This window comes from Camelina sativa, chromosome 1 (assembly GCF_000633955.1).
Source record: "Camelina sativa cultivar DH55 chromosome 1, Cs, whole genome shotgun sequence".
NCBI lineage: Eukaryota > Viridiplantae > Streptophyta > Magnoliopsida > Brassicales > Brassicaceae > Camelina > Camelina sativa.
Genome location: NC_025685.1, coordinates 6912098 through 6936408, shown reverse-complemented (window position 1 = coordinate 6936408; position 24311 = coordinate 6912098). Strand labels below are relative to the sequence as shown.

The window sequence follows — 24311 nt, the reverse complement described above, 5'->3', positions numbered from 1 at the left end:
ATAAAACCGGCGTGTAAACAGATTTTCAAATAGTTTAGAATAAAGTCTAATAAAACAGATTAAAACTAACATTTACAAGTCATCGCATGTTATTAAATTATTTATGCATGTGACTTATTTATTTTTAGCCAATAGGCAATTACAATAATATATACTACGACTTTTACAAGTATGGAGACTAATAAAAGGTATTAATTCGTTACATACGCGTCACGCGTGTGTATGTATAGATAATATCAACCACAACCATATATAAATAGAGAGGCAAGGTAAGGGAAGAGAAGAGTGTCCATATCACACACATAAAAATCATTCGTAAACCAAACCACAAAATCTAACTTCTTCCGTCCACACACACACACACACAACTCATACACAAAAGAAAAAAGAAAATTAAAAGCATGGAATTAGTTGAAGAGACCAATCCAAAAGAAGGGAAAAAGATGGGAGGTAGAATTGTGGTGGACAAAGCTTATCTCTACGAAGAAGACAAACCACTCACCGTTTGCAAGACCTCTCTCTTCTACACCGGCGATGGTTTCGCCGCCTATGACTGCAACGGTGATATTACCTTCAGGGTTGATTCTTACGGACCCGACACTAGAGATAACGATGAGATTGTCCTCATGGATGCTACCGGAAAGTGTCTCCTCACCGTTAAACGAAAGGTAAACTTTATTTATAATCTTTTATTGTTCTTGTTTCTTATAACTGAGTTGGGACAAGTAAGAGAGTCAGCTTGGTGATTAGAACTAAAGTTTTGATGCTTTCTTGATTAGATAGATTTGTTTTTTTTTTTTAAATGTGTTTCATTGATGGGGATCCATACAAAATTCAAGAATCTTGAATTCTTGACAGCCTTGGAATAATTTTTTGTTTTTCTTGTTTTTTTTTTTTGTATTTGATAAAAATTGGATAAATTGGTAAGAATTTGGTGGATGTTGTTGTTAGAAACGAGATCTGAAGAAATTGTTTTGAGCTGAAAATTTTGATCAACTATTTTTTGTTTATTTTCTAAAACTTAGTTCGAGTAAGTCATCAACTCAGTTGCTAGAGTCAATTAGTTTTGTATTCTTTCAAATACATTAGTTCCACTAATTAAACTGAGTCAACTCGTTGGTTTTGTTATTGATGAACAGAGACCAACTCTGCACCAGAGATGGGAAGGCTTCCTCGGAGAGAGATCGGACGGTCAGAAACCGATCTTCAGCGTGCGTAGATCGTCTATAATCGGACGGTGTACGATGGAAATAGATGTTTACGACGGAACGGGAGAAGAGTACATTATCGACGGTGACTTCTCGCAACGAAGCTGCCTCATATACGACACAGAGAAACGTACTGTGGCTGAGATCAAACGTAAAGTAGACGCGTCAACGAACGTGATGCTTGGTCGAGATGTGTTCACTCTAGAGATCAAACCTGGTTTCGATGGCGCTTTCGCTATGGGTTTGGTCGTCGTGCTTGACCAGATCAACGGTGATGATCCTGTTGAGATTGGTGATGAACAGGTACACCCATTTGTTGAGGATTAGTGTATGTCTCTTTCACCCTCTCTCTCAACCGGTCTTCACGTTATCATATCGAATCTAATCTTTAGTTTTTCAATCTTCGGATTTGGACCGTGTATGATTATGGAGATCTGTTTGTACCAATTCCGTGTTGAATCATTAAAGTTCCTACGTACGTTACATATTATATATAGAGAGTCTCTGTCTCGGGAAATTTGTTGATTATATGTTTCATGTTACAAAAGCAATTTAGCTTATCTTGGAATCTTGTATACATACAAAGATCCAAATCTATCTAACCATTGACCAGATTATATGTGTTGTGAACGGCTAATATATTTGATTAGCTTATTATAGATTTGAATTATGGTGTTAGTTGCAAATTGCAATACATCTCTATTGATGTACTAATTTTTAATATATACGACAAATGTAACGTGTACTGTACTCAATGCCCAAGTAGAGAGAGATTTAGATATAAATATATTTGAGGTGGTAGTTGATACAAGATTAGAGAGTGCGTACTGCGTAGGAATAATAATACATAAAATAATAAATATTAGAAGGCGGTCGAACAAATTTTGATAGAATTATTATATCCGAATCTAATAAAGAGAGAAAATTGTTTATCTTGACTACTTGCTGCACTATACAGATTTGAATTTGATTCGTTAGCGTAATTAAAATTTTCATGCTGTCGTAAATACACGACTTATCTAATGTATCTTTATTAATAATTAATAATACGTAAGCCTTCACGTATACCAAATACACAACATCTTTTCAAAGGTCGAACAAAATACACAACATCAAAATTTAGTGTATGATAAAAAAAGTAGTTGTGAAAGTTAATTTTCTGTAGTTTTCACAACATCTTTTCATCTAATTTAAGCTGTAATTGAGTCCCAACCAAAAACTACACAGCCATATAACTTTTTCTTTAACAGTTTTTGACTTGGTAATTAACTATATAGAGAAGAATCAAGAATGTAAAGAAATATCCAACATTTCAAATTACTAGAGCAATATCGTACAATAAGCACAATACACAAAGTAAGAAGTTCTTATATCAACAACACTTAAAAGTTAAAAGTGACTAATCATAATCAAATCAAGAAGTACATGGTTAACTTGATAATCTATATATATACACCAAAGGATCAATTAGAAAATCACAAATCTCACAAACTCACAAACTCACAAGGACGTAACTAACGATGAAGGAAAAGAAGAAGAAACATAACAAGAGAAGCCGAAGCAAGAGATGACCATACATGACACCGTGTCGTAGAAGAGGAGGACTTGAGTCCGGTGAAGCCAATGTCGTAGGAAATAGTACCGTCGGGTTTAAAAAGACCAAAGTTTCTCTCGGAAGTGGGGCCTGGTTTCGAGTTCTCATTGAAGAGAGCAAACACGTAAGCTCTCACCATCATGTCTGGTCTATACGGCGTTCCTTTCCTCTTTAGGAGCCGTTTCCTGAGATTCCGGTTATAAGTTCTGGCGTTCTTTAATGACGCTCCGGGTTCGTCAGCATCGCCTTTTGATGCCCATCCCGTCTCCGAAACAATCACCTACGTACAATTAAATGATTTAAATCAAGTTAATGTGGACTCTAATTGTATATTATATCTTTCATAAACGAGAAGACATGTAGCTTAATTAATTAGTGCATGTTACTAACAGAAAAAGCAATGCAAATAAATAGGTCAAACTACTAAGTTTCAAACTCATATTATGCATGTTATTGACAAAACTTTAGTTTGCAGCTGTTTATAGTACTATCAGGACCACGTACCGGGACTTTTGTGTAACCAGCTTTTTCGAGAGCAGCATAAGAAGCATCGACCATGGCATCGAACATGTTATCGTAATGAAGCTTGGTTTTGGGGTCCAAGATGCCTTTGTTTTTCTCGAAAATGGCGTAATTGAGGTCAATTGTGATCGGGTCAGATTTATAAGCAAGAAAAGGGTAAGCGTTTATGTAGAAGGGCGATTGAATTTGCCAAAAGAACGCTAACAACGGCTTCATAAACGGCGCCACATCGTCCCTGAACGTGCACGACGACGGTGGATACGAGTTCGCAAACACTGCCTCCGAATGTGGACTCGACACCTGTAAATAAATATTCAAATTGTTAGGCTAAATATTTTTTTTTATTAATTATTAATATTTTTTCTAGGCTAATCCATCATTCTAATGTTTAAGTTTTATGTTGTAAAAATAAAACTAAATTGATTCATGGGTACCATACATAATAAGCAAAGTTGAGATGAATATAAATAGATGATTTAAACGACATGTTTGGTTAATGTACAAGATTAAGGTAACGTACCTCAACGACATTGTGAAGACCAAGACGGCGAAGAGCGGAGTAAACATTCTTGGCGGCAGGTAAAAGAGCTTCCCAAAGCCCGATATCAGTGCCACCTAAAATCTCGTTCCCAACCGCGATACCGCTAATTTTAGTACCACCTCGTATAAAAGGCTCGACGTTTTCCTTAAGCCAGTTCATGGCACGGTCTTCACCAACGCTTATGTCCTTAAGAAACTCGTTGCCTAAGCCAACGATGATTTCGATCCCTGTCCCACGGAAGGCCGTGAGGACAGAGTGGTCAGCATCGTATATACGGATATTTCTGATCTTTGCTGATTTAAGGAGAGTTGCTACCGCATCTGGAGGCGGAAGATTGTCTGCTATGCGACCGTAGTTTATACCGTATGTTCCTATGAATGCTACGGCCGTTTGTGAAGAGAGGATGGAGAAGACAAAGAGAAACGAGAGGAAGAAAGAAGAGAAACCCATATGTGAAGTACGAGACTTTCGAAGAGAAACACTATAATCCATTTGAGACGTTTTGCAAACAGAGCAGGGTTTTTTAATATTTTGGTCCTAGAATGGGAACAAGAAGTGTTTATACTATGAAGTTGTTCATTAACAAGAAGATTCTAAACCCTTTTCTCCGGGACCATGCAAAAGGAAGGAATCAAGGGAAGTTGTTAAGGCAAAAATTAAAAGATTCTTCTGAAACTGAATCAAGGAAATAAGAAAACTAACATTGTAAGTCTTTCTTTGTTTGCATAAGATTCTTACTTTACCCTCAAAGCAAAACTTTTACCTTTTTGCTCTTAAATCTTCTTCTGCTTTCTTTCATTTATTTTAATATGATGATTGGACCCATAAATGTTTAATATATCTACTGATCTTTAATTTGTTTTGTTTAAAACTTGGTTATCCATGAAAAAAATGTAAAATAAAACTTATTGGTTTAAGATTTAAAGAGAGTTTTAATGACTTTAAATGTTATGTAAAATATGTTGTTATTCAATCAAGACTTTTCAAAACTCTAGTAAAATTTGGTGTTATTAGTTGTGGATTTGTAAATAATGATCTAACAATCTCATAAAAGTTTTTCATTTGTACTTTGTATGATTTTATTAAAACTCATTAAAATTCTATTTAAATCTCAAACCAATAACACCCCCTAAAGATTGCAGAAGTAAGATAAACACCAACACATAGTCATAGTGGTTGCAATGGTTTTACAGAAGGGCCAATAATATCCTTCTCTACATAATCTTTTAACCTACCAGCACTTGCACATATTACTGCAATCATCTCATATTACATATCTCAGCTTAACAACATCTTTCACCGGGATAATGCTCTGATTAGATTACAAAAAAAAAGATACTTCAAATAGATCGAAAGAAACAACTGACTTACAGTTCATGAATTACCAGAAGCAGAGCAGTGCAGGGCTATTCTGCCGTTTTCTCTTTCCACTCAACTTCTGTTGTCAGCCCATTTCCCTCATGGTTTCTGGTCTTGGCTTCAGAATCAGGTGCTCCTTTGCCTGCAGTTTCCTTCTTCTCCTCACCACTACCTTCAACGATGTTATTCTCTGTTTCAATTGAGTTCTTCTCTGTTACGCCAGTCTCTTCAACTTTGTCAGTCTGAGACTCCACTCTCTCCTTACTACTATCATCAACAATATCAAGTGCTTTCTCCTTCATAGACTCACCTGCTTCTTGAACTGGGGCCGCATTAGGAGTTCCCTCCACAACCATGTCGTCTTTTGCATCATTCAATTTCTCTGTTTCACCATAGCCATTCTTAACAGTTGCATTCTTATTCTCGGCATTACCCTCTGAAGGATTCATTTGAGTATCTTCTTGCACATGAGATTTTTCCTCTCCTCCTTCCTCTGATTTGTCAGCTTCTGTATCTTTCTTTGACCCTGAAGATTTGGTTCTACCTCGCTTCTTTGGTGGCTCTTTATCTGGTGAAGGCGTTGCCTTAGTCTTCTCACTGATTCTTGCAGATCTCCTAGGTGTCCCACTAGTCGTCCAATCAAAGTCTGCAATAGCAGGGTTTCCAGGGTGCGATTTGAGATATTGCTCCAGCTGCTTTCTGTTACTGATTTCCTCACCCGTTGGAGCAACAAACACAATCTCCGTCTTCTTCACTGTCCCCGCCTTGTTGGGATAAAACTGCAAAAAAAAAAAAAAAAAAAAACAAGTCACGTTGACTTTAAATGTAAACCTCTGAGAAATTGACATTTGAGGTTCAAAAACGTTTAGGATTATACTCTAGAGACAGACCCTAATGTTGCTTCAAAAAGGCTACAAGTGGCATCCATAACCATAAGAATCAAGAAATTCAAGAACAAAGAAGTAAGAAGAAGTAGATCAAACCAAATCAAATGAGGCATTTCTGAATCACCTAATCAACATCAAGTATTTTAACCTATTCTAACAATCAGCCACCAGAAGCTATCATATTCAGGGTCTTTAAAGACTTATTTGCAGCACTTCACATAACACAAGAAATTCTAGGGCTTTTCTTCTTCTTTGATTTTAACCAAAATTATCAGAGAGGAGGGGAACAAAGGAAAACAAACCAGTTTCTTCCAAGAAGAAGGTGCAGGTAGCTCAACAGATACAACTTCCTCTTCACCACCCATCTCTCTCCCTTCCTTTTGCAACCCCCTGAAAACAGATTAGAAAAACAAAAAAGGATCACACAAAAATGTCAAAGAAAACCCCAAAAAATTAACAAGTTTACAAGTTACTCTTCTCAAATTAACCAACAGACAACCTAGGGTTTGGCTTTGGGAAAGACAAAAAAAAGAGAGTCAAGAAAGACACCAGCACCACGGAGAAGAGAAGGGATTTTGTTTTCCTTTGGGTTAGTTGGCTCTGCTAGTCTTTCTTTAGTTTAAGACTTGGTTGTGTAAACAACAACAACACACAGATTAACTAAACAACCCAATGAACTCTAACCACGTGTCTGAATCCAAAACTAGTATAATGCGCTCCATCATCCCTATGGTAACGACACGTTTAAAAGCTTATGATAAAAGGTGTTTGATAGAGGAGGAGACGAGACGTCGTCGACTCACTCGTATGGATCTTCACATTAAATTTTAGACTTACTTGGTGCTCATGTAATGCACGTGCCAAATAGTTATAAACGACTTTTTCTCCTATTTTCATGGGAAAATAAAACTCTAGTGTAATATTGCTTTGGAGTCCGGATACTCTTTTAGTTTTTAGGCCCATTAATATCCAATCATTGATGGCCCATTCATGTTCTAATCGTATTGGTCAAACGACATCGTTTGAGCAGAGGAAATAGACTTTGATGCAAAGTGATGAGAAGGTGACTATCAGTATCAGGAATGATAACTATCACTAGCAACAACCAAGACAAGACGATCTTATGATGTATTATTGTATTCTATTATCATCTGAGTAAGAAATATATAAGAAAGATGCTTACTTGGTGAATTTTTCTACAGGTATTTGATCTCTCTCTCTCTGTCTCTGGACATATATTTATATATATATAGGAGGATGGATAGTAGATGAGATCACCAAAGCCTCTTCACATTTTTTGGAAACTTATTTGAAACGTGAAGAACCTTTCTTGCCTTTCCCTTTACCCCTCCCATCTGTCACTGTAACCCAGAAGAAGAGAGACATCCAAAAAAACACTGCCAGGAAGATCTTTACTCGGTCTTGTATCCTTGTCACTGCTCCCACGAGACCTATCCAAAGAGATACAAACTCCCAGAGTGTTCATTTCACTTTAAGTATAAAGTGCGGTGTTTTCGTTTCTGTTTCCAGTCTATTCTTCTATGTCCTAAATGAATCCATCACCAAAGCTATATTCAACATAACATATGGACTAACTAACTGCAACAACTGCACAATTTCACATCTTAAGAGAAAAATTAGAAAATCTCCACTAGAAATGGATGCCCTTTTGGCTCACTAGGAGGAGATTCTGCAATTCCTAATTGCCTAAATCCAAAACCCACAACATATCACAGGATGTGAACTTTAGTTCAATGGACATAAGTACTTGGATAAAATCATCATCCTCCTCCTTATGATACAATAACAATTTAAGCACGAGCCAACAATACCAAGTACCAACCTCAAAGGCTCTTTAGTTATATCAAACCATCCGGATAAAAATTAAAACTTTCGACCCAAAAACACCATTTTTGTAAAATAACAGGTACAACGAAGACCAGCTAACCAAAGATGAATCCAATATTATCTGGGCATGAAGAATCAAAAGTTACCTTCAAGCTGAGTAGTATCCTCAGGCGGAGGCGGATCAGGGCCTGGAGGAGAAGGAGGACCACCAGCAACGGCAAGGCAACGTAAACGGCGAGGAGACGAGAATAGGAAGACGCTTCCACGGGGAAGCTGATACGGCAGTGTAAGAACTGAGTGGTGGTAGAGGTTAGAGTTTGTGGTCATGTTGGACAAAGCCCTCGCCATTTTTGTCCCTCGGACGATAAAACTAAAGAACTCATTTACTCATTTTTATTTCAGGGGTTTTGGATTCAGAGTTTCAGACCATACATACGTGTACGGCGTTTATAAATCATTTTAGATAATTTGTGAAAGAGAAAAAGAAAAAAAAGAAAATACAATTTAATAAAATTGATCCATTGACAAATGATAATACTGTAACCAACTCTTTTTTTTGGTTATATAATCTCTCCATCAGCTTTCTTTACAAATTCGTTCAGTTTTTATAGACAAGAATCTGAATTTGTGTTATAAGTAACAAGTACAAAAGAAAGGTTTTGTCCAACATGAATGTGTGAATATGTATCTTTCAGCCGTATAGACCCTCTTCTTCCCAAACTTCAACCAGAAACTGTACCATTTCCTGCAATTATTATATTTCAATTACAAAACGAATTTTGGTTACACAAATTTGGAATTAGAATGGATGGTACTTCCTCCAGTCCATGGAGTTTGAACTTACATCAAGAGGTATAGGCCGAGGAAACCGCTTGTTGCTCCCAAGTAGACTCTCATAAGTCACATTCTCACTGCAAAAACAATGAAGTCGTTTAAATTCCACACAACAGACAGACTGAATCTTGCAACCATTAAGTCTCATACAATCCTCACTTCAGTATCGGTTCTTTAACAACTCTTTTGCGGTTCTTGGATCTTTTATCCCCCAACCATTGCTGGCGAGTTTGATTCCATTGAACAAGACCTGTAACACACCAAAAGTTCTCCGATTCACTTTCAAATGCTCAAATCACCAAACCACCAAGCACATATACTCTCACAGTCAGTGACTCACCATGGTTAACAAATTCAGCAGGTTCATTAGAGCTAGAACCACATCCTTGAGAATCAACAGTCAAGTTCGTTGTACTAATCGAAGAAACACTACCCTGAGCATTGCTTTCCATATCTAAAGTGGTGTTTGTCCAGAAATCTTCAGAAGCTACACTAGGGTTCCTCAACTCACTCCAATCTTCTTCTTCTACTAACACATCTTTGGAGCCATTCAAAGGCACATCTACAGTTGTTGTTGTTGCTTTCGACTTATCAAAACAAGCCAAACAACTACTGCTGTGTTACAACATCATAATAAACATATCATTGATTTGCAAATCACCCCCACCAAATCATCAGCTAAACAGACCATCATCCTAAAATTCCAAAAGCTGATTCCTTTGTAACAGAGTTAACTCGAAAGCTCAAATCTTTACAAAATACAAAGCTAGAAACTTTCGAATCCGAATGGCCACAATATCTAAAAATCCAATAGAAACTAATCCTTAAAACGAACTAAATTCACTTACCCCATGGTGGAAACAACAGAGCCCTTCTTAGATCATCAAACAAAGAACCCTGTGAACTTTACTAATCTTCAAATGAAATCAATCGATTTAATCTGGGTATAAAAGCAAAGACCAAATCGGAAGAAGAGAATTAACAAAAAAAAAGGGGGAAAAGGTGATTTCTTTCTTCTCTTTTCTGGGATAGCTAGCGTGTATCTGGAAGTTTCGGATACTTGATTTCGAAGAAACTTGAAAGAGAGTTAGAGAGGAGACCCCCACGCATAGCTGAAACGACGACGAGCCATGTGTAGCGAGAGAGAGACCATTCGTAGTGGGTCTTTGTATAAAGAGGCTTTGGAGCCCACCATTTACCTTATCCATCTTTTTGACCTCTTTGGCTGCTTTCCCATAATTGAAGTCCAAGACAAAGTACACTCTGTGTTGTGGTTGTGATAAACCCTACTTAAAATTTTACTGATTTTGATATGAATTAGAAAACAAAATGTTTTCATATGTATATTTTGTTCTTTACATGAAAATGGTTAGCTTAGTCTTTTTTAGAAAAATAAATGAATAACTCTCGGATGTTAAAAATCCTAAAAGCTGACGGTTGACAGTTATGTGTATGATGTTGTACAGATTAGGTTACATGTAAAATAGTAATAGTGTATTTTATATAATCAAATCATAAATCAAATTATCAATGGCCTAAAACCACACATATCCACTAAAATTCGTTTATATAATTTGGTGATAAAGTTAGGTGGTGGTTGTTAAATTTGAGAGGTCTTATGAGACGTAAGCCGTGAGCAAATGATATAATAAGCTCTATTAGAAGAAATGTTAGAGAAAATAAATCACTTATCTATACAATATCCGAGTACCGAAATAATTAACTACGTGAATTTTGGACCGTTGGTTTATTCTGTTCACATTGGCCTGAAGTTTTGGTTTTCTCCCACCCACCAAGCGGCACTTTTTTGGGAAATGATTTGTGATTAAAATTGGATTTTAAAAAAGTTTGGCTTAAAGATTGATCTCTCTTGCTAGTTGCTACATTAATACGCACATCCAAATTGTCTAAATTATAATGAGAACCGTTAATATGAACAAATCTCGATTTTTCCTTTGACAATGTTCTTCTTTGAAATCTTAATGTATTAGGAGAGGGACTCAATAATTAAGTTTCAAAAAATCTTGTAACACATCAAATTTATCTTTAATAAAGAGAATTGACCTCTGGCTTTACATCTAAAAGGCATCATATTGTGTAAGTTAAATATAAATTATAGCTTTAAGTAAAGAACAAAAGATTCATATCCTCATCATTTTCTGGTCAATACATATATCTTAAAAAAAAAAAAAAAAGAGAGGCTCGTCTACTTCTTCAAGCTTGGTTCAATGGAAAACGAAATCTTTAACTGGCGTATCAAATTCGTAATCTCGAGCCGTGACATGTGCAATTTGTGTTGGCTATTTCTATCCTAGAAGATAACTCTAGGCCATATGGTCCATTATGTTTCTTGATTTTTTTTTGTAAGGCTTGAAACTCTTTTATATTCATTCGCCCTGCTGAACCTGATTGTTGATTCTTCTTATTTCTTAACACAATCAATATAAATTATATAGCTAACCAAAGGGAAAAAAAAAGTTAAATATTTTCAATATACACATATTAGTTACCTTTTCATTTTGCTAATCACTATTTACAGGTCAATTATTTACATCGTCACTTTAGTTTTCAAACTATGAAAACCACCACCAACTACAACTTCTGAAAATTTCCAAGAAAAGATTCTAATATTACCAGAAAATAAAAGAAAGATTTACAAACCTAAAATCTATTGACCTGATAGGTCAAGAAGAAAAGGTCAATAAGAACATTGAGTTCTATGATCTCGGTCTCTGAGAATCCCATTGTACAGAGCCATCCGGTTCGCTGGCATGGTGGTGGAGATTCTACACATTGAACCGTTCTTTCCCGGTTTAGTTACTGGCTCCGGTACGTTTCTCCGATTCAATTCCCTCCTCCGGTACTCTTTCCCGTTCCCTTTCGTGTCTTTCACATTATCCGCAAACCGCACTTTCTTTATCTTTTTCCTCTGTTTCTTCGTCTCATCTGCATCCCAAGAAAATAAACTTATTTTCCCGGCGAAAACTATCAAAAACATTCGAGCCATAGAGAAAAAAAAAAAAAAAATCGTACCTGATGATAGACAAGAACGGAGAATGGGTCTTGGAGACTGATCAAGAACCTTCGAGGTTTGATTCTGTCCATGGAATTGACGAGACATGGCGAGAAACAGAGCGGTGCTTGAGCAAACCATGGCGGTTGCGATCACGACGGTGCCATTAGAACAGCTCAACATTGAGGATATGTGCGTGAAGTTTCTTTAGTACCGACGAGTTTTGATGATACCGAGAATGAAAAATTTCAAGAAAAACCAACGGAACAATGAACAAAATCGAGCTATGATCGATGATTGGCTGTGAGGAGAGACGTGTGTGTGAATGTGTTTGTTTCGGAGAGACTTGTAAACTAACAACTGTTGAATTATTTATGGTTGGAACTCTTTTCTTGACTCTCTCCTTTATTTATACAAATATAAATTCGAGAGATTTTTTTTTATCAAATGGAAAATATATAAAAGTTGGAAAAGACGAGAGTGCGAGTTAGATTTTGGTGCTTTCGTTACTCACATGTCCTAGTGGGAGAAAGAAAAATAATATGTAGACCAAGTTTAATTAGAATAATACTTTTTTGGTCAATATGTTGTTTGGATTTTGTAGACCACTCTTACTCAATTTTTGTGTTTTAAGCTAATTGGGAATTTACAATAATTATATTCGAGTTTTTGACAATAATTGTTCGTAGAATTCTACCAATAACTAATTTCATCGTTTCTCAATGATCTCTTAACTGACTAATTCATAAGTAAAGACGTATTTTGACATAAACTTTTCGCAAGTCTATCTTGCTTAGAACATGCAGGTAGAGGCGAGTAAAATGGTTCCAACAAAAGTTATTGTGGTAAAGTTAATGTGCATATTTTTACTTTTGTGTGTTAAATTAAAATCGATTATTACTAATTATAGCTATTATTTTATTTGTGTTTTTCTGTTAACTGCCTTTTTTCTTAATCGTTTTTTCTACATCCGCTAAAATATAGTATTTAACTACCTCAATCAAATTTTATGTGTTTCTATTTTTATGTGGGCATGTGGCCAATCTAAACCCAAAAATTTCTTCTTTTTTTTTGTAAATCTCAAACTTTGTATATAAAAAATGGGTTGGATAAAAAACATAGACATGAACAATTGTCACATGTATAATGTAAAACCCAACTCACTATCTTATCAATAATTTATTTTATGCGTTGTCTGTCTATGAACTTATAAATTATCAATTGAATGGATATTACAGAGAAAAAAAAATAAAGAAAGACGGCACGTAGTAACGAGAATTATTGGAAACTAGTATAAAGTATAAAGGTGTAAAATGATTTATGGATGAATCATGTCGACGAAATTTTCGAAAATTATTAAGAGACTTTTTTAAACTTGGGATCAATGTCAACCACTGACCTATTGCGTTGACCCTATACACGTGTCCTGTCTAACCTGTAAACGTGTCCTTCAGATTTCGAGAACACGAGACTTACCAAAGAGTCTCTAACATTTTAAAACCAATAAGATCGGAACATGTTTAACAATTACAAAACTTCCGTACTTAAGAAGAAAGAACTAAGCGAGGAGAAGTCTTTCCATGTACTTGCTACGAAACTGCTTGCTACTGGCACGGTTCTTTGTTTGTTTTCTACAACTTTTTTGAGTCCAGTAGTCCGCAACGATTTGTCTACAACTATCATCTTCGGTCGTCCTTTTAATATAAAAGGGTCGTGTACTTGTTACTTGTTTAGTCAATAATAAATTAATAATCTATATTTTTTTTCAACAAAAATCATCATACGAAATATGTGGAATTGTATTTAAACTTTAATCAAAGTTGTTACTTGGGTTAATCTCTGAAACATCTTTTTCATATTTAAAATGCCGTCATTCATTTAATTTTTCCTTAATTTTGCTTTTAAACAAATCCGCTAAATTATTTGGGAGTTTGGGACCTTTACAAAAAGGAAATTAGGAAAATAAGGAGAGTAGTTATTACTGAATATCAGATTTTTTTTAATACTTTGATTTACATTTATTTTATAAGATACGGTAATTTTCTTGAGTTAAAAGGAAATTTTCCTTTTCAATATCTCTTTTCCGTTAACTCAATTGACTACTTTATCTAGGCTGATCTCTCTCTCTCTCTCAAACCTCACCATATTAATCAAAAATTCAAAACCCTAAACACAAAAATCGAAAACCTTTTTTTTTCTTCTCAAAAAAAACAAATCATGGATTTCTATTCCCACGATATCGTAGACAGCTTGATCAATGTCAATCGGATCTACAACGACGACGGAGATCTCCGCAAAAACGAAAAGTTATTTTTCGATTTCCAAGTTGACTACACTCGTGGAGATGAAGACGGAGATGAAGAAGAAGATCTTAACAATATTGAAACTAGAACCGTTTTTCAAACTCACGAGTTTGATCGTGAATGGTTGTTCGGTGGAGATCGTAATCGGATCCTAGCCTTCGTCTATCACATTCTTGATTTGCTCCAAGTCCCTTGTTATTATGAGATCGTTACCACGCTGACTGAGAAGATTTTGGAGTTGAAGACGCGTGAAGAGATCTCTGAGTTACCTCACGTGGAGGGGCTAGAAGTATCGATGTCTGTTGTCGTGCCGACGTTTCCTGGTGAAGAGCAGGAGGAGGATGATGTCGTGGCTGTTAATTTTGCGGTGGCTCCAGCGAGCGATGAGGCGGTGGAGATACACTTGGATACGGTGGTTGTTGAGAACGGAGGTTATTGTGTGATATGCATGGATAAGATCCGGGTTGGGTCCGATGAGGAAGCGGGTCGAATGCCGTGTTCGCATGTTTTTCATCGCACGTGTGGAGAGGAGTGGCTTAGGTATAGTGGGATTTGTCCGGTGTGTCGTGCCGTGTTTCCCTCTTAAACGGTTAAACCCTAAAGCCTCTCTCTCTCTGATCAGCCTTTTGTGTTAGTTTAGTTTATCATGTTTGATTTCTGTATGTTGTTATATGAACCTATGAGGTTCGATATGACCTATCAACTTAGTTTTTATGATTTTCCCTTTCACTTTTCTATGTGTATGAATGTTCAAGAATGTATATGCTTTAACCTAGTTCGTTGCTATTTTTGTTCGTTCATCTATTTCTTGCTTTTTGTTTACAGAATCCATAAAAACGTTGTTTTTTTCCTTTTTGGTATTCAGATGTAATTTACTAATTACAATTCAATTATTGAGATTCTTTGTTAGGTCCCAAAAACAACAAGAACATAATTTGTTCAAAAGAACTACCTTTGTTTTTTTGGTTTTTCATGTCTTCAAATAGATGAGATGGTACCTTTTTTGGTTTTTCATGTCTTCAAATAGATGAGATGGTACCAATACTAATTGTACGAACGTGGGAAACAAATAACAAAGTGCAAAAACAAACGTGAGTCCACTAGTAGCCTTCAAACTAAGGAGTGGGAGTGCGTTTAATTATTTTATTTGCAAAAATTGAAATAGAAGGAATAGACCAAGTCAAAACGACTCAACCAAGATAGTCTTGTGTGACCACCGGTTGTAGCTTAATCAGTTAACGGGAACAAACCGACGAGGACTAGTTCTAAGATGGAGAGGAGATATGAGATTGTTTCCCATTGTTCAAGTTTTCTATTTTCAAATTAAGCAACAAGTCCATGGAACCAAACCACAAATAGAAATTTGCCTTACGAAATAGTGTTTTGTGTTCTTAAGCTTTGGGACCTAACATTGTTCTGCTCTTACGAAATTTAAATAATCAAAAGAAAAGCAGAAGAATGTACAAGTTTGCCAAATTTTGTTTAAATTTTAAGAAAATTTCAAGGTGACTAACAATGCTAAATCCTAAAGCAAGAAGACTTGAAAAGAAAACTCATAAATGCCCGTTGGTCTGATAGTGTGTGGTCTGGACTCTTCACTACACACTAGTGATGACCTTGTATGCATAAAATAGCAAACTACCTCAAAAAGATTGATGTGAAACACACTCATTGGTAAGGATAACCGATAAAAAGAAAAGGATCAGATAAGATTCATAAGTTCAACAGTACATAACAACAAAGCTACACTCTCACCACGTCATTGTACGAATATAAAACCAAAGGGGTAAAAAAAAGTGCATCATCACACCAACCATTAACTTATTAATTCTAAACACAGAGACTCAGTTTATTCAAAGCTACTTGCAGCAGCAAAGCAGAGAGAGAGGGAGAGAGAGATCATTACTAGACATACCTAGTGAGATTAGGTTGTGAGGATCGGAGGAAGGTAGTCTGATTTGGTGCCGAGAATACGGGCCTTCGTGTCCGGGAAGAATTCAAATCCAGGAAGCTCAGTGACGTCGCCTTCGCCGGATACACCAATCGGGTAGCGGAGCAAATGACCGGGAAGGTCATGCTCGAGTGACTCACTTGAGTAAAAGTCCCAGTACTTGTCAGCGATGCGGTTAACTTTCTCAATACATTCCAAGCTTGAGGGATCCAGGAAGGTTTCATCTAGCATTCCTAGGTGTTCGTACCAGAGTGACATACGGAACCCATGGACCTGGCCACGAGCTGGTTGTCTATGGGACAAGTGATGTGGTTGGTAGCCTCCCATTGCTATCTCTGAGTCCCTTGCACCATCCATCGACCTCTGGTTGATGTTAGCAGACCCGACGATAACATATTCATCGTCAACTGCAAAATGAGTCATCAAGTTAGTCATGCACATAACATTTATGTAAACTTCTCAAGTCGTTCTTTTAAACGAAATGTAAACTTACCAATCATCATTTTTGTGTGGACGTAAATCATAAAGCGGCGTGCTTCTTGCGCCCTCATGTAACTTGAGTCGGGGTCTGGTCTCTCTGCAGGCTCATACTCTCCTTCTTTCTTGACCTCACGGTTTCCGAGACAGAAGAATGTCAGATAGTTTCTTGGATCTTCCTCAAGTCCCTGAGATCTGAGGGCCTGAATCACATCCTTGTACATCATCTCCATGGTCCTCCTCTGCCAATCTAATATAGCTTGCACTGATCCACTCTCTGGGAGACCTTCTGGCCACATTGGAACCACAACATAGACCCTAAACTTCTCTCCCTTCTCGATCTTGCTAACGATCTTAAGCGATAACTCTTTTGGGATTAAGTGCAGTGCATTGATGTCCTCAGGAGTAATACCATCAGCAGCCCAAGCAAAAGAACTCCCAAGGAAGTACTGGTTTTCAATGTAGATGAAGTCTTTGGCACGTCTGATAGCGTGAATGTAAGAATCTTGGATACTCCTATCAATGATATTATCTTTTCCACTTACAAGCCCGGCTTCAGCAGCAGCTTCAGGTGACTCTGGAAACCCAGCAGCAGCTCCTCCATCAATGGATCTAAACAGTTGGACGTTCCACACGTCATGGTCCTCTTGGAACATAACAGGAGAAGGGGTGATAATAATATCACCAAGATCCCTCAACTTAACAAGAATGTCTTTCCCACCCTGCTTGCTCCATCTCTGCTCGAAGTTATACAAGACATCCCAAGCAATGGGACCTTCAAGACGAGAGTGGATGTCATGCCAAGGCTCCCTTGGACCACCTTTGGTGATAGCAGCACCGGTGAAGTTAGGTTGATGGAAGTCATCATGGTGGACTGTGTCCAATGTCCTGAACAAGGAGTGGAACGGAGTGTCGTATCTTCCATCACAGAGATCGATTCCACCAACAAAACTCATAATTCTCCTCATTTCTGATCCTCCACTGCTTGGCATCTCAGTGTCCACAACAACAATTTTCTGATGGTGCGTGAACATAGTAGAGACCTGCAAACTTTGGACTATGCTACCACCATCATCAGGGTTACGAGGGCACAAGATACAATGAACATCACTTCCCCTGAAAAAATTCTCAGTTTCTTCATCATGAGTAGCCATGAGCCCATCTTTTTTCAGCACATCAACAGAGGTTCTGTCATCCCAAACAAGCAAAAGAACCCTGACACCTTCACTAGCCTTCTTCTTGAGCAGCTCACCAATGGACATATCTCCTCCTGGCTTCGGCCTCCTCGAGTCCCTCACTAAGGAGATCTCAGCGTAAACAGACCAACCAGTAATGTAGATCAAGTGCTTTGCGTTGCTAATGGCATCGAAAATATCCTCCCAGCATCTCTGAGGCTCATAGTTCTTCCCTCCAGCGAGAGGAATCTTAGGAACAAAGTTGTCTGGAATATGAGCATCTTGGTACAGAGAAACTTTGCAGCCTTGCCTCTGAGAGAAGAAGGTGTATGGGACTCCAGGGAATTTAGCACTTTTGATACCCTTGTTCCAGTTACGATCCTCCTCAACATGGAAATATTGAAGCTTCACATGAATCTTTGATCCTCCCTGAATGGGGTTTTTGTCATTATCCAAGATCTCAACCCATCGATCAACTTCCTCGCCGTTAATGACTTCGTCAACAGGAACGTAACCTCTTCCGATAAGGGTGGCACCAATGGGGTTATCATCTTTGACAGTGAAGATGATATCAGAAGCCAAATGGGCACAGTAGATATGAAACGATTCATACCACTTTGGGTTCTTAGGTTCATTTTTGATCTTCCTGGTTCTCCCAACTCTAGCTTTTTGCAGATCAATTGTGGCATACAACTGTGTTTCACCTTTGCCAACACCAATTGTCTCTTCTACATTTGCCAGAATCTGAAAGTTCCAACAGAAAATAAAATCATCAAGAAAATTATATGTAGCACATTTGATAACATATTGGTACATCACCTAATTTGAACCACAAACATTATAAACATTATAAATGAATCCAATGACGAAACCTAAAAGAACACATGCCTAAAACATGACCTCCAGAAACTTAGCAACTACGGAATCACAGATTAAAAAAAAAAAAAAAAAAAAAAAAAAAAAAAAAAAAAAAAAAAANAAAATATAGATATATACCTTGCCAAGGAAGCCTTGCCTGACTCCACCGCCATGGAGGGCATCAATTTCAAAGATGGTAGCATGTAAAGTCCCGTGCAACAGATGCTGCGCCATTGTATCTCCTATTGAAACAATTAGATATATTTTTTAGAACACATATTATTAGTATCAGTTCTTCTTCTTTATTTTTATTCCGACAAAACTATAAAAAAGCGAGATCCAGGAATCATCATCGAACATCCAAGATCTGGTCTGAAAAAGACATAAAAATTCAAAGTAGCCAAAATTTCGCAGTATTGTCCAAAAACAAAACGAACACTACTGAACTAACTCAAAAACAAAGATCGGATCAGAGCAAACAACAGTACAGGACCATCAACAAACAAACTCATAACAATGAACCCGATTGCTTTTTAATCCAAAACATGATAATTAAGTCAGCAAGTTCTCTACTCATCTCTTTTAAAAAAAAGAACCACTAAATCCAAACGATTCTTCATACGCAAAACAAGTACGAGAAGCATAAGAAGAAGACTAGTATAAAAATGGATGAGATATGAAGTAAACGGATTCAGAGATATAATATATGACTTACTTCGATTTTTTTCTTTTCCCGCAGAAACTGCGATCTGATCGGTCGTCGGTGGTCAGAGGAAGGAGAAGAATTCGGGATCTGATCCGTAATGGGAAGAAGAGAGCTCTTTAAAGAGAGCCTTGTACTACTTTGTTTGCGGAGCTGTTCACTATCGATTGGAGCGCGTGGGGCCTCACCCCTCTGTACTTTTTCCTCGTTTCAGCCTTCAAACTTTCTTAATTTCACAATTAGGTCCTAAATTAGTTATTTACTCTCAAGAGATTTCTTTCAGTTTATAGACTTATGGTTAAGATAAAACCGAGTATTAAAAGATATGATGATATTTGATTTCAACATCCATATTAATTAGTTGAGGATGATATGTCAATTAATAGGGTCAGAAATCTAGAAAAAGGGATTAATTGAAAATCTTGAAAAGTTTGAGCAAGAAAAGAAAGAAATATTCAAAGTTTGTAATAACCCAAAAAACAAAAAAACAATCCCTGACTTGAGAATTGGGAGAGACATATCCAAATCGTGCGCCCAACGTTCTGCATCCAAAAATTAACGACGTCGTTTCCTAAGTTGGAATCATCCTCACCGTCAATCATGTGAATTGTGAAACTTTTTGTGGACTTTTCTCAGAGGTAGTACGTGTTCTCATAATTAATTACATGAATGACCACTCACTAGTCTTCATCATTCGATCTCTCACATAAGATTGTATAGTTGTATAAAATTATCCCAAATATTTTCTCACATTCAGAACGTGGGGTTGGTGATTATACAAGAGATGTATACAATCACAGTTTTCTATATCTAAAAAGAAAAAAAATCAGTATCAATTTATTTTATTGGTGGAGATTAATGTCTTTATATAATAACAGTTAATTACAACCCAACCATATCATATCAACACTAATAATGCTTAAGAATTAAAATCCTAATCTTTTTTTTTTTTTTTTTTTTTTTAAAATCCTAATCTTTAGAGAGCTTTACTAATTATGACTTCAACTATCACTTTTATATATATCATCTTTATTATTAGAAAAATATCTATGCGGTGGACAATTTGGACATTACCAATAATCCAATATAATATCATTTGTAGGAATAAGAAGCACGATGCAAGGAGAAATTGGCGTAGACCTTAACTGTAGCATCACGGTGATACAATGCACCAACCTTAAACAATATCAACTTAATCATTGGTGCAACCGGGAAGATCTACATGTATCTTCATATATACACAATCAATACTCAAGGCACGACTTTTGATATGCATGGAGTCACCCGTAATTTGTCTCTTAACTTAGTCAGATTACTAGCTGATAAAATAAAATAAAGATTACTAGCTAATGTTTAATGACGATCTAAATGCTTCTGATTCTTAGCATGAGTTTTGATTCATGACTTACACTATTATCCAAAAAATGTGGTTAACACAAAACGAGAAGGAATAGGTGATAAAGCGGTATACACCAAGCAACACTAGTAGTGCAATGGCGGCCATAACTAATGCAATTGGATACTCCTATAAATTATTATATCATATACTATTTTGAATCGCCATTTGTTTGAATGATCGTTATAATTTGCATCGATCATTGAAAAACCGGTGTCACGTGTATTAGAATCCCACATCAGTTGGGATGTATTCCTAAGTATAATATATAAGGATTACAAACACTCTAACTCATTGCTAATTGGTTTTGGATTGGATGTCCATGATTTCTAATAACTTGCACCTTATTTACCGAAACATAATTACTTTGTATTGTCTATTTTCGCTATCTTTTCTGGATCATTTATCCCGCATCAACATGTAAATGATCATTTGATCAAATCCTTTATTTCTTGCCATCCTTATATAAAATCCGATATTTTCTAATTTTATTTTAAACCTACTAAAATTTATGGTAAGACACCTTAATCTCTATCACTTTGCTCCAACTTTTTATCTCTTCTGAAATTGTCAATATCATGAAATTTTCTGTGCCAAAAAAAAAGAAACAAAGCAGCCAATATATCTAAGTATCTAACAACTTAATTGTATCTGAAACAATGCAGGAATAATTTTGGATTATATTATTGTTGTGTACAGTGTACTATACAATATTTTTCTCCCAAATAGTTGATGTCACCAAATACGGAGCTGTTCGAGATCAAAAGACTGATGCCTCACGTGTGCACCACCACCACATGTCTCTTTACCAATACTATACGTGTATTCGTGTGTACACTTATGCATTATAATGTTATACACGGAGCAGCACGTGAGGCAAATACGGCTGCGTCGCGATTGTAGCCCACTAGGAACAAATAATGTAAAGTAAACCGTAGATTGCAGGGGACTTTATTTTGAAGCACATCAACTTAATATCGGCTGATGGAGCCGGTGAAATTCCCGTATGCAGTAATTCTCACGGCAAAGTTCCCAAGTGCAAACTCATGAGACTTTCCATCTAAAAGCAAACTGAGAAATGGCGTCAAGTCCATGTCATAGGAAGGTAGATTGATTTACCTTTGCGTGATTAGTGATTAATTACTAGCTAGCGTCAAATACTATCTATCAACTTAAAACTAATTTAATCACAATAATAAATGTGGGATTTACAGAATTATCAATTTCGTTTCAATGTTTCACTATAACATATAAGAAAGAAAAAGGTGGAATTGTCGATTACGGATACATTCTGAGAGAAACAATATATGAAAAAACGATTCAGTATTGCATAATTATTTGGCTTTAACCCTCTGGCTATTTCATCTTCTTCTTTTTTTTTGTTTAGATTTATATAAATATTGTGGCCACAGAAGCTCTACCCATTTCCTTGTGTGATTCTAATATTATATCTGGCTTAAAAAGATAGACTTTAATTTTAGAGATCATGAGACTTTTTTATCGACCCAAGAAAAAGTTGTACTAGTAGAGATCGTAGAATTTTAAGCACAGCTCGTGATCTTTGTCATATGGGCCAAAAATGAGCCTGGTCGTTACACATTCCGCTGATAGGCCTGTATCTTGAATAATATGATTCTCTGATGGAAAGAAAATTAAATTTTACAATAATATTATTATACGACAACTAGTATTATATAATTTATTTTGTATTTGTTCTTTCGAAACCTAAAGAAAAAGCTAAAATGTTGAAAACCCAAACCAAAAGCTAAGCAGAAACTAAAAGAAATAGAAAAGCGAAATATGAAGTCAAAAGTAGACAGAAAAGAGAAGAAGCGGACGCAAGTTTCTTTGGATTCTTCAAACTAAAGAAATCAGTTATACTTCCGGATTATCATTAGTCACAATAAATATGATCTGTAACAAATCGAAATATAAAATTATACAAGCAAGGAACAAAAATCAGGAAAGCATACAAATATAGTGAGCTAATTTTATTCGCTGCCCCTTGCCAAGTTCTAGGTGTGCAAACCAATAAAAACTCTGTCATTCACTGCCCAGTTACAAGTTCAAGGTCTGAAAAATCCAATAAACATTGTCATTCGTTTCCAGGTCTCAAAGTTCTAGGGCTGAAAACCAATAAGCTTTGTCAAAAGTATACAAAAAAAGGAAAAAAGTAGACAAATATTGCATGATAGGATAAAATAAAAACATGCCACACTTATTTTGGAGTCCGTGGACCAATAAAACTTTCAAGTTCGGAATCATAAAATTATAAAAATGATATCTCAATTGATTGTCAAAAAAAAAAAATGATATCTCAATAACCAAGATTTTGGATGGTCTCTTTTAAGACTTCCAAATTTTTGAGCGATGGAAAAATATCAAGTTAGTTTTTATATATATGGAAGATTTTTTAGTTTGATAGACTTTCATATAAACTATGGCAGTTTATTTATAAACAGTTTTCCTTAAAATTTTGTTATATTTTTAGTTATTTCCTTTGAAATTGTTCTAAATGAATACACAATTATTTAATATTTTTGCTATAGATATAACAACACTAATAGTAAGACAATGGTGAAGATGCAGCATTTGAACTAGTGGATGAACTACTTCAGAAGAATAGAACAATAGTACAAGAACAGAGTTGCAAGATGTTTATGTCGGTATTTAACAAAGAAAGATCTAGAAGCAAGAGGTTACACAATAATTTAGAAGGTGCTAGAAGATCTAGAAGATAAAAGAGTTTCATGTTTACAATGTGAATGGTAAACATGAGGAAAAAGGATAATTTCCTAATCCATAAAGAAAAAGGAAATTGTCTAATTCTTATTAGAATTAGATTAAGTAGTTTGCTAATTAAATAGTCAATACCTAGATTTATAAATAGTGGTGCTAAGGCGAGGTTGAGCTTTAGCAAGAGAGAGTTTTCTAGATACTAAGTTTTAGTTTTTGAAAAAGAAAAGAGCTAAGAACTTAGAAGAGCTTAGAGTTTCTTTTAAGAGAGTTTTGAGAGAATAGAAAATTGTTTAGGACAATTTCTTTAAAATCTGTATTAATCAAAAGTAGAGTTTGAAGAAATCTTTATTTTTGTTCAGATCATAAAGTTCTCACACTTTCAAATGGTACGTAATTTTATGACTACTTTTTTTTTATTTATTACTAATAATTACAATGCCCACTCCGACCCCCTCATGCCTCATGGACACTGGTAATTAATACTCCAGTTTCCAGTATATAAAATTTAGTTGTTAATGTATCATAATTTTTTATTAAGAAATTTAAATGTGCATATAGCTATACATATATTTGAATTTCACATACATTGTCTTCTACTGTCCTACACATATCCGCTGAAAATGGTAAAGGTCTTTAAGCATCTTCTTGTCTTTGTAAATATGGCATCTATATAAGTAGTATAGTAAAGCCTTCGCTTGAACAATTTATGTTCGTATACTGTAAATATAATCATTATATTTCATGGTTTAACTCTTCTTTCTCCAAAATATATGAAGAAGAAGGCTTGGTTCTTGAGTTTCTCACTATTCATTCTCCAAATCTTCACATCTTCGAATGCATTGGATGTTACTCAATTCGGAGCGGTTGGAGATGGAGTTACAGACGATTCACAGGTAAAATATA

General features: G+C 35.9%; 8 protein-coding genes across 11 annotated transcripts; 2 read left to right on the top strand and 6 right to left on the bottom strand.

Moving 5' to 3' along the window:
- LOC104780658 (protein LURP-one-related 12-like) lies at nucleotides 271–1820 on the top strand. Its single transcript, XM_010505179.2, has 2 exons — nucleotides 271–668; nucleotides 1140–1820. Exons 1-2 carry the CDS (start codon nucleotides 402–404, stop codon nucleotides 1533–1535), a joined length of 663 nt encoding a protein of 220 aa, XP_010503481.1. The 5' UTR covers nucleotides 271–401; the 3' UTR covers nucleotides 1536–1820.
- On the bottom strand, nucleotides 2557–4478 carry LOC104780648 (glucan endo-1,3-beta-glucosidase 14-like). Its single transcript, XM_010505167.2, has 3 exons — nucleotides 3845–4478; nucleotides 3307–3624; nucleotides 2557–3082 (listed from the first exon to the last, which is right to left on the bottom strand). Exons 1-3 carry the CDS (start codon nucleotides 4355–4357, stop codon nucleotides 2723–2725), a joined length of 1191 nt encoding a protein of 396 aa, XP_010503469.1. The 5' UTR covers nucleotides 4358–4478; the 3' UTR covers nucleotides 2557–2722.
- Nucleotides 5011–7383, bottom strand: LOC104780627 (methyl-CpG-binding domain-containing protein 11). 3 transcript variants are annotated; one of them, XM_010505157.2, is made up of 3 exons: nucleotides 7295–7383; nucleotides 6414–6501; nucleotides 5011–6003 (listed from the first exon to the last, which is right to left on the bottom strand). In XM_010505157.2, the coding sequence occupies exons 2-3, from the start codon at nucleotides 6474–6476 to the stop codon at nucleotides 5272–5274; spliced, it is 795 nt and encodes a 264-aa protein (XP_010503459.1). In that variant the 5' UTR covers nucleotides 6477–6501; nucleotides 7295–7383; the 3' UTR covers nucleotides 5011–5271. The 3 variants fall into 3 exon arrangements, with proteins under 3 accessions (XP_010503459.1, XP_010503451.1, XP_010503441.1); XM_010505149.2 differs by lacking the exon at nucleotides 7295–7383 and adding an exon at nucleotides 6667–6769; XM_010505139.2 differs by lacking the exon at nucleotides 7295–7383 and adding an exon at nucleotides 6611–6735.
- LOC104780618 lies at nucleotides 7393–8387 on the bottom strand. The gene is made up of 2 exons (XM_010505130.2): nucleotides 8106–8387; nucleotides 7393–7562 (listed from the first exon to the last, which is right to left on the bottom strand). Exons 1-2 carry the CDS (start codon nucleotides 8305–8307, stop codon nucleotides 7417–7419), a joined length of 348 nt encoding a protein of 115 aa, XP_010503432.1. The 5' UTR covers nucleotides 8308–8387; the 3' UTR covers nucleotides 7393–7416.
- LOC104780604 lies at nucleotides 8487–9943 on the bottom strand. Of its 2 annotated transcripts, none has more exons than XM_010505113.2 (5): nucleotides 9642–9943; nucleotides 9134–9408; nucleotides 8953–9043; nucleotides 8804–8870; nucleotides 8487–8704 (listed from the first exon to the last, which is right to left on the bottom strand). In XM_010505113.2, exons 1-5 carry the CDS (start codon nucleotides 9644–9646, stop codon nucleotides 8651–8653), a joined length of 492 nt encoding a protein of 163 aa, XP_010503415.1. In that variant the 5' UTR covers nucleotides 9647–9943; the 3' UTR covers nucleotides 8487–8650. The 2 variants fall into 2 exon arrangements, with proteins under 2 accessions (XP_010503415.1, XP_010503422.1); XM_010505120.2 differs by having other exon boundaries at nucleotides 9134–9405.
- On the bottom strand, nucleotides 11260–12274 carry LOC104780596. The gene is made up of 2 exons (XM_010505100.2): nucleotides 11827–12274; nucleotides 11260–11739 (listed from the first exon to the last, which is right to left on the bottom strand). Exons 1-2 carry the CDS (start codon nucleotides 11987–11989, stop codon nucleotides 11492–11494), a joined length of 411 nt encoding a protein of 136 aa, XP_010503402.1. The 5' UTR covers nucleotides 11990–12274; the 3' UTR covers nucleotides 11260–11491.
- LOC104780578 lies at nucleotides 13860–14884 on the top strand. The gene has a single exon (XM_010505081.2). It carries the CDS (start codon nucleotides 14024–14026, stop codon nucleotides 14693–14695), a length of 672 nt encoding a protein of 223 aa, XP_010503383.1. The 5' UTR covers nucleotides 13860–14023; the 3' UTR covers nucleotides 14696–14884.
- On the bottom strand, nucleotides 15794–19442 carry LOC104780586 (phospholipase D alpha 1). Its single transcript, XM_010505090.2, has 4 exons — nucleotides 19286–19442; nucleotides 18709–18812; nucleotides 16554–18456; nucleotides 15794–16467 (listed from the first exon to the last, which is right to left on the bottom strand). The coding sequence occupies exons 2-4, from the start codon at nucleotides 18802–18804 to the stop codon at nucleotides 16034–16036; spliced, it is 2433 nt and encodes an 810-aa protein (XP_010503392.1). The 5' UTR covers nucleotides 18805–18812; nucleotides 19286–19442; the 3' UTR covers nucleotides 15794–16033.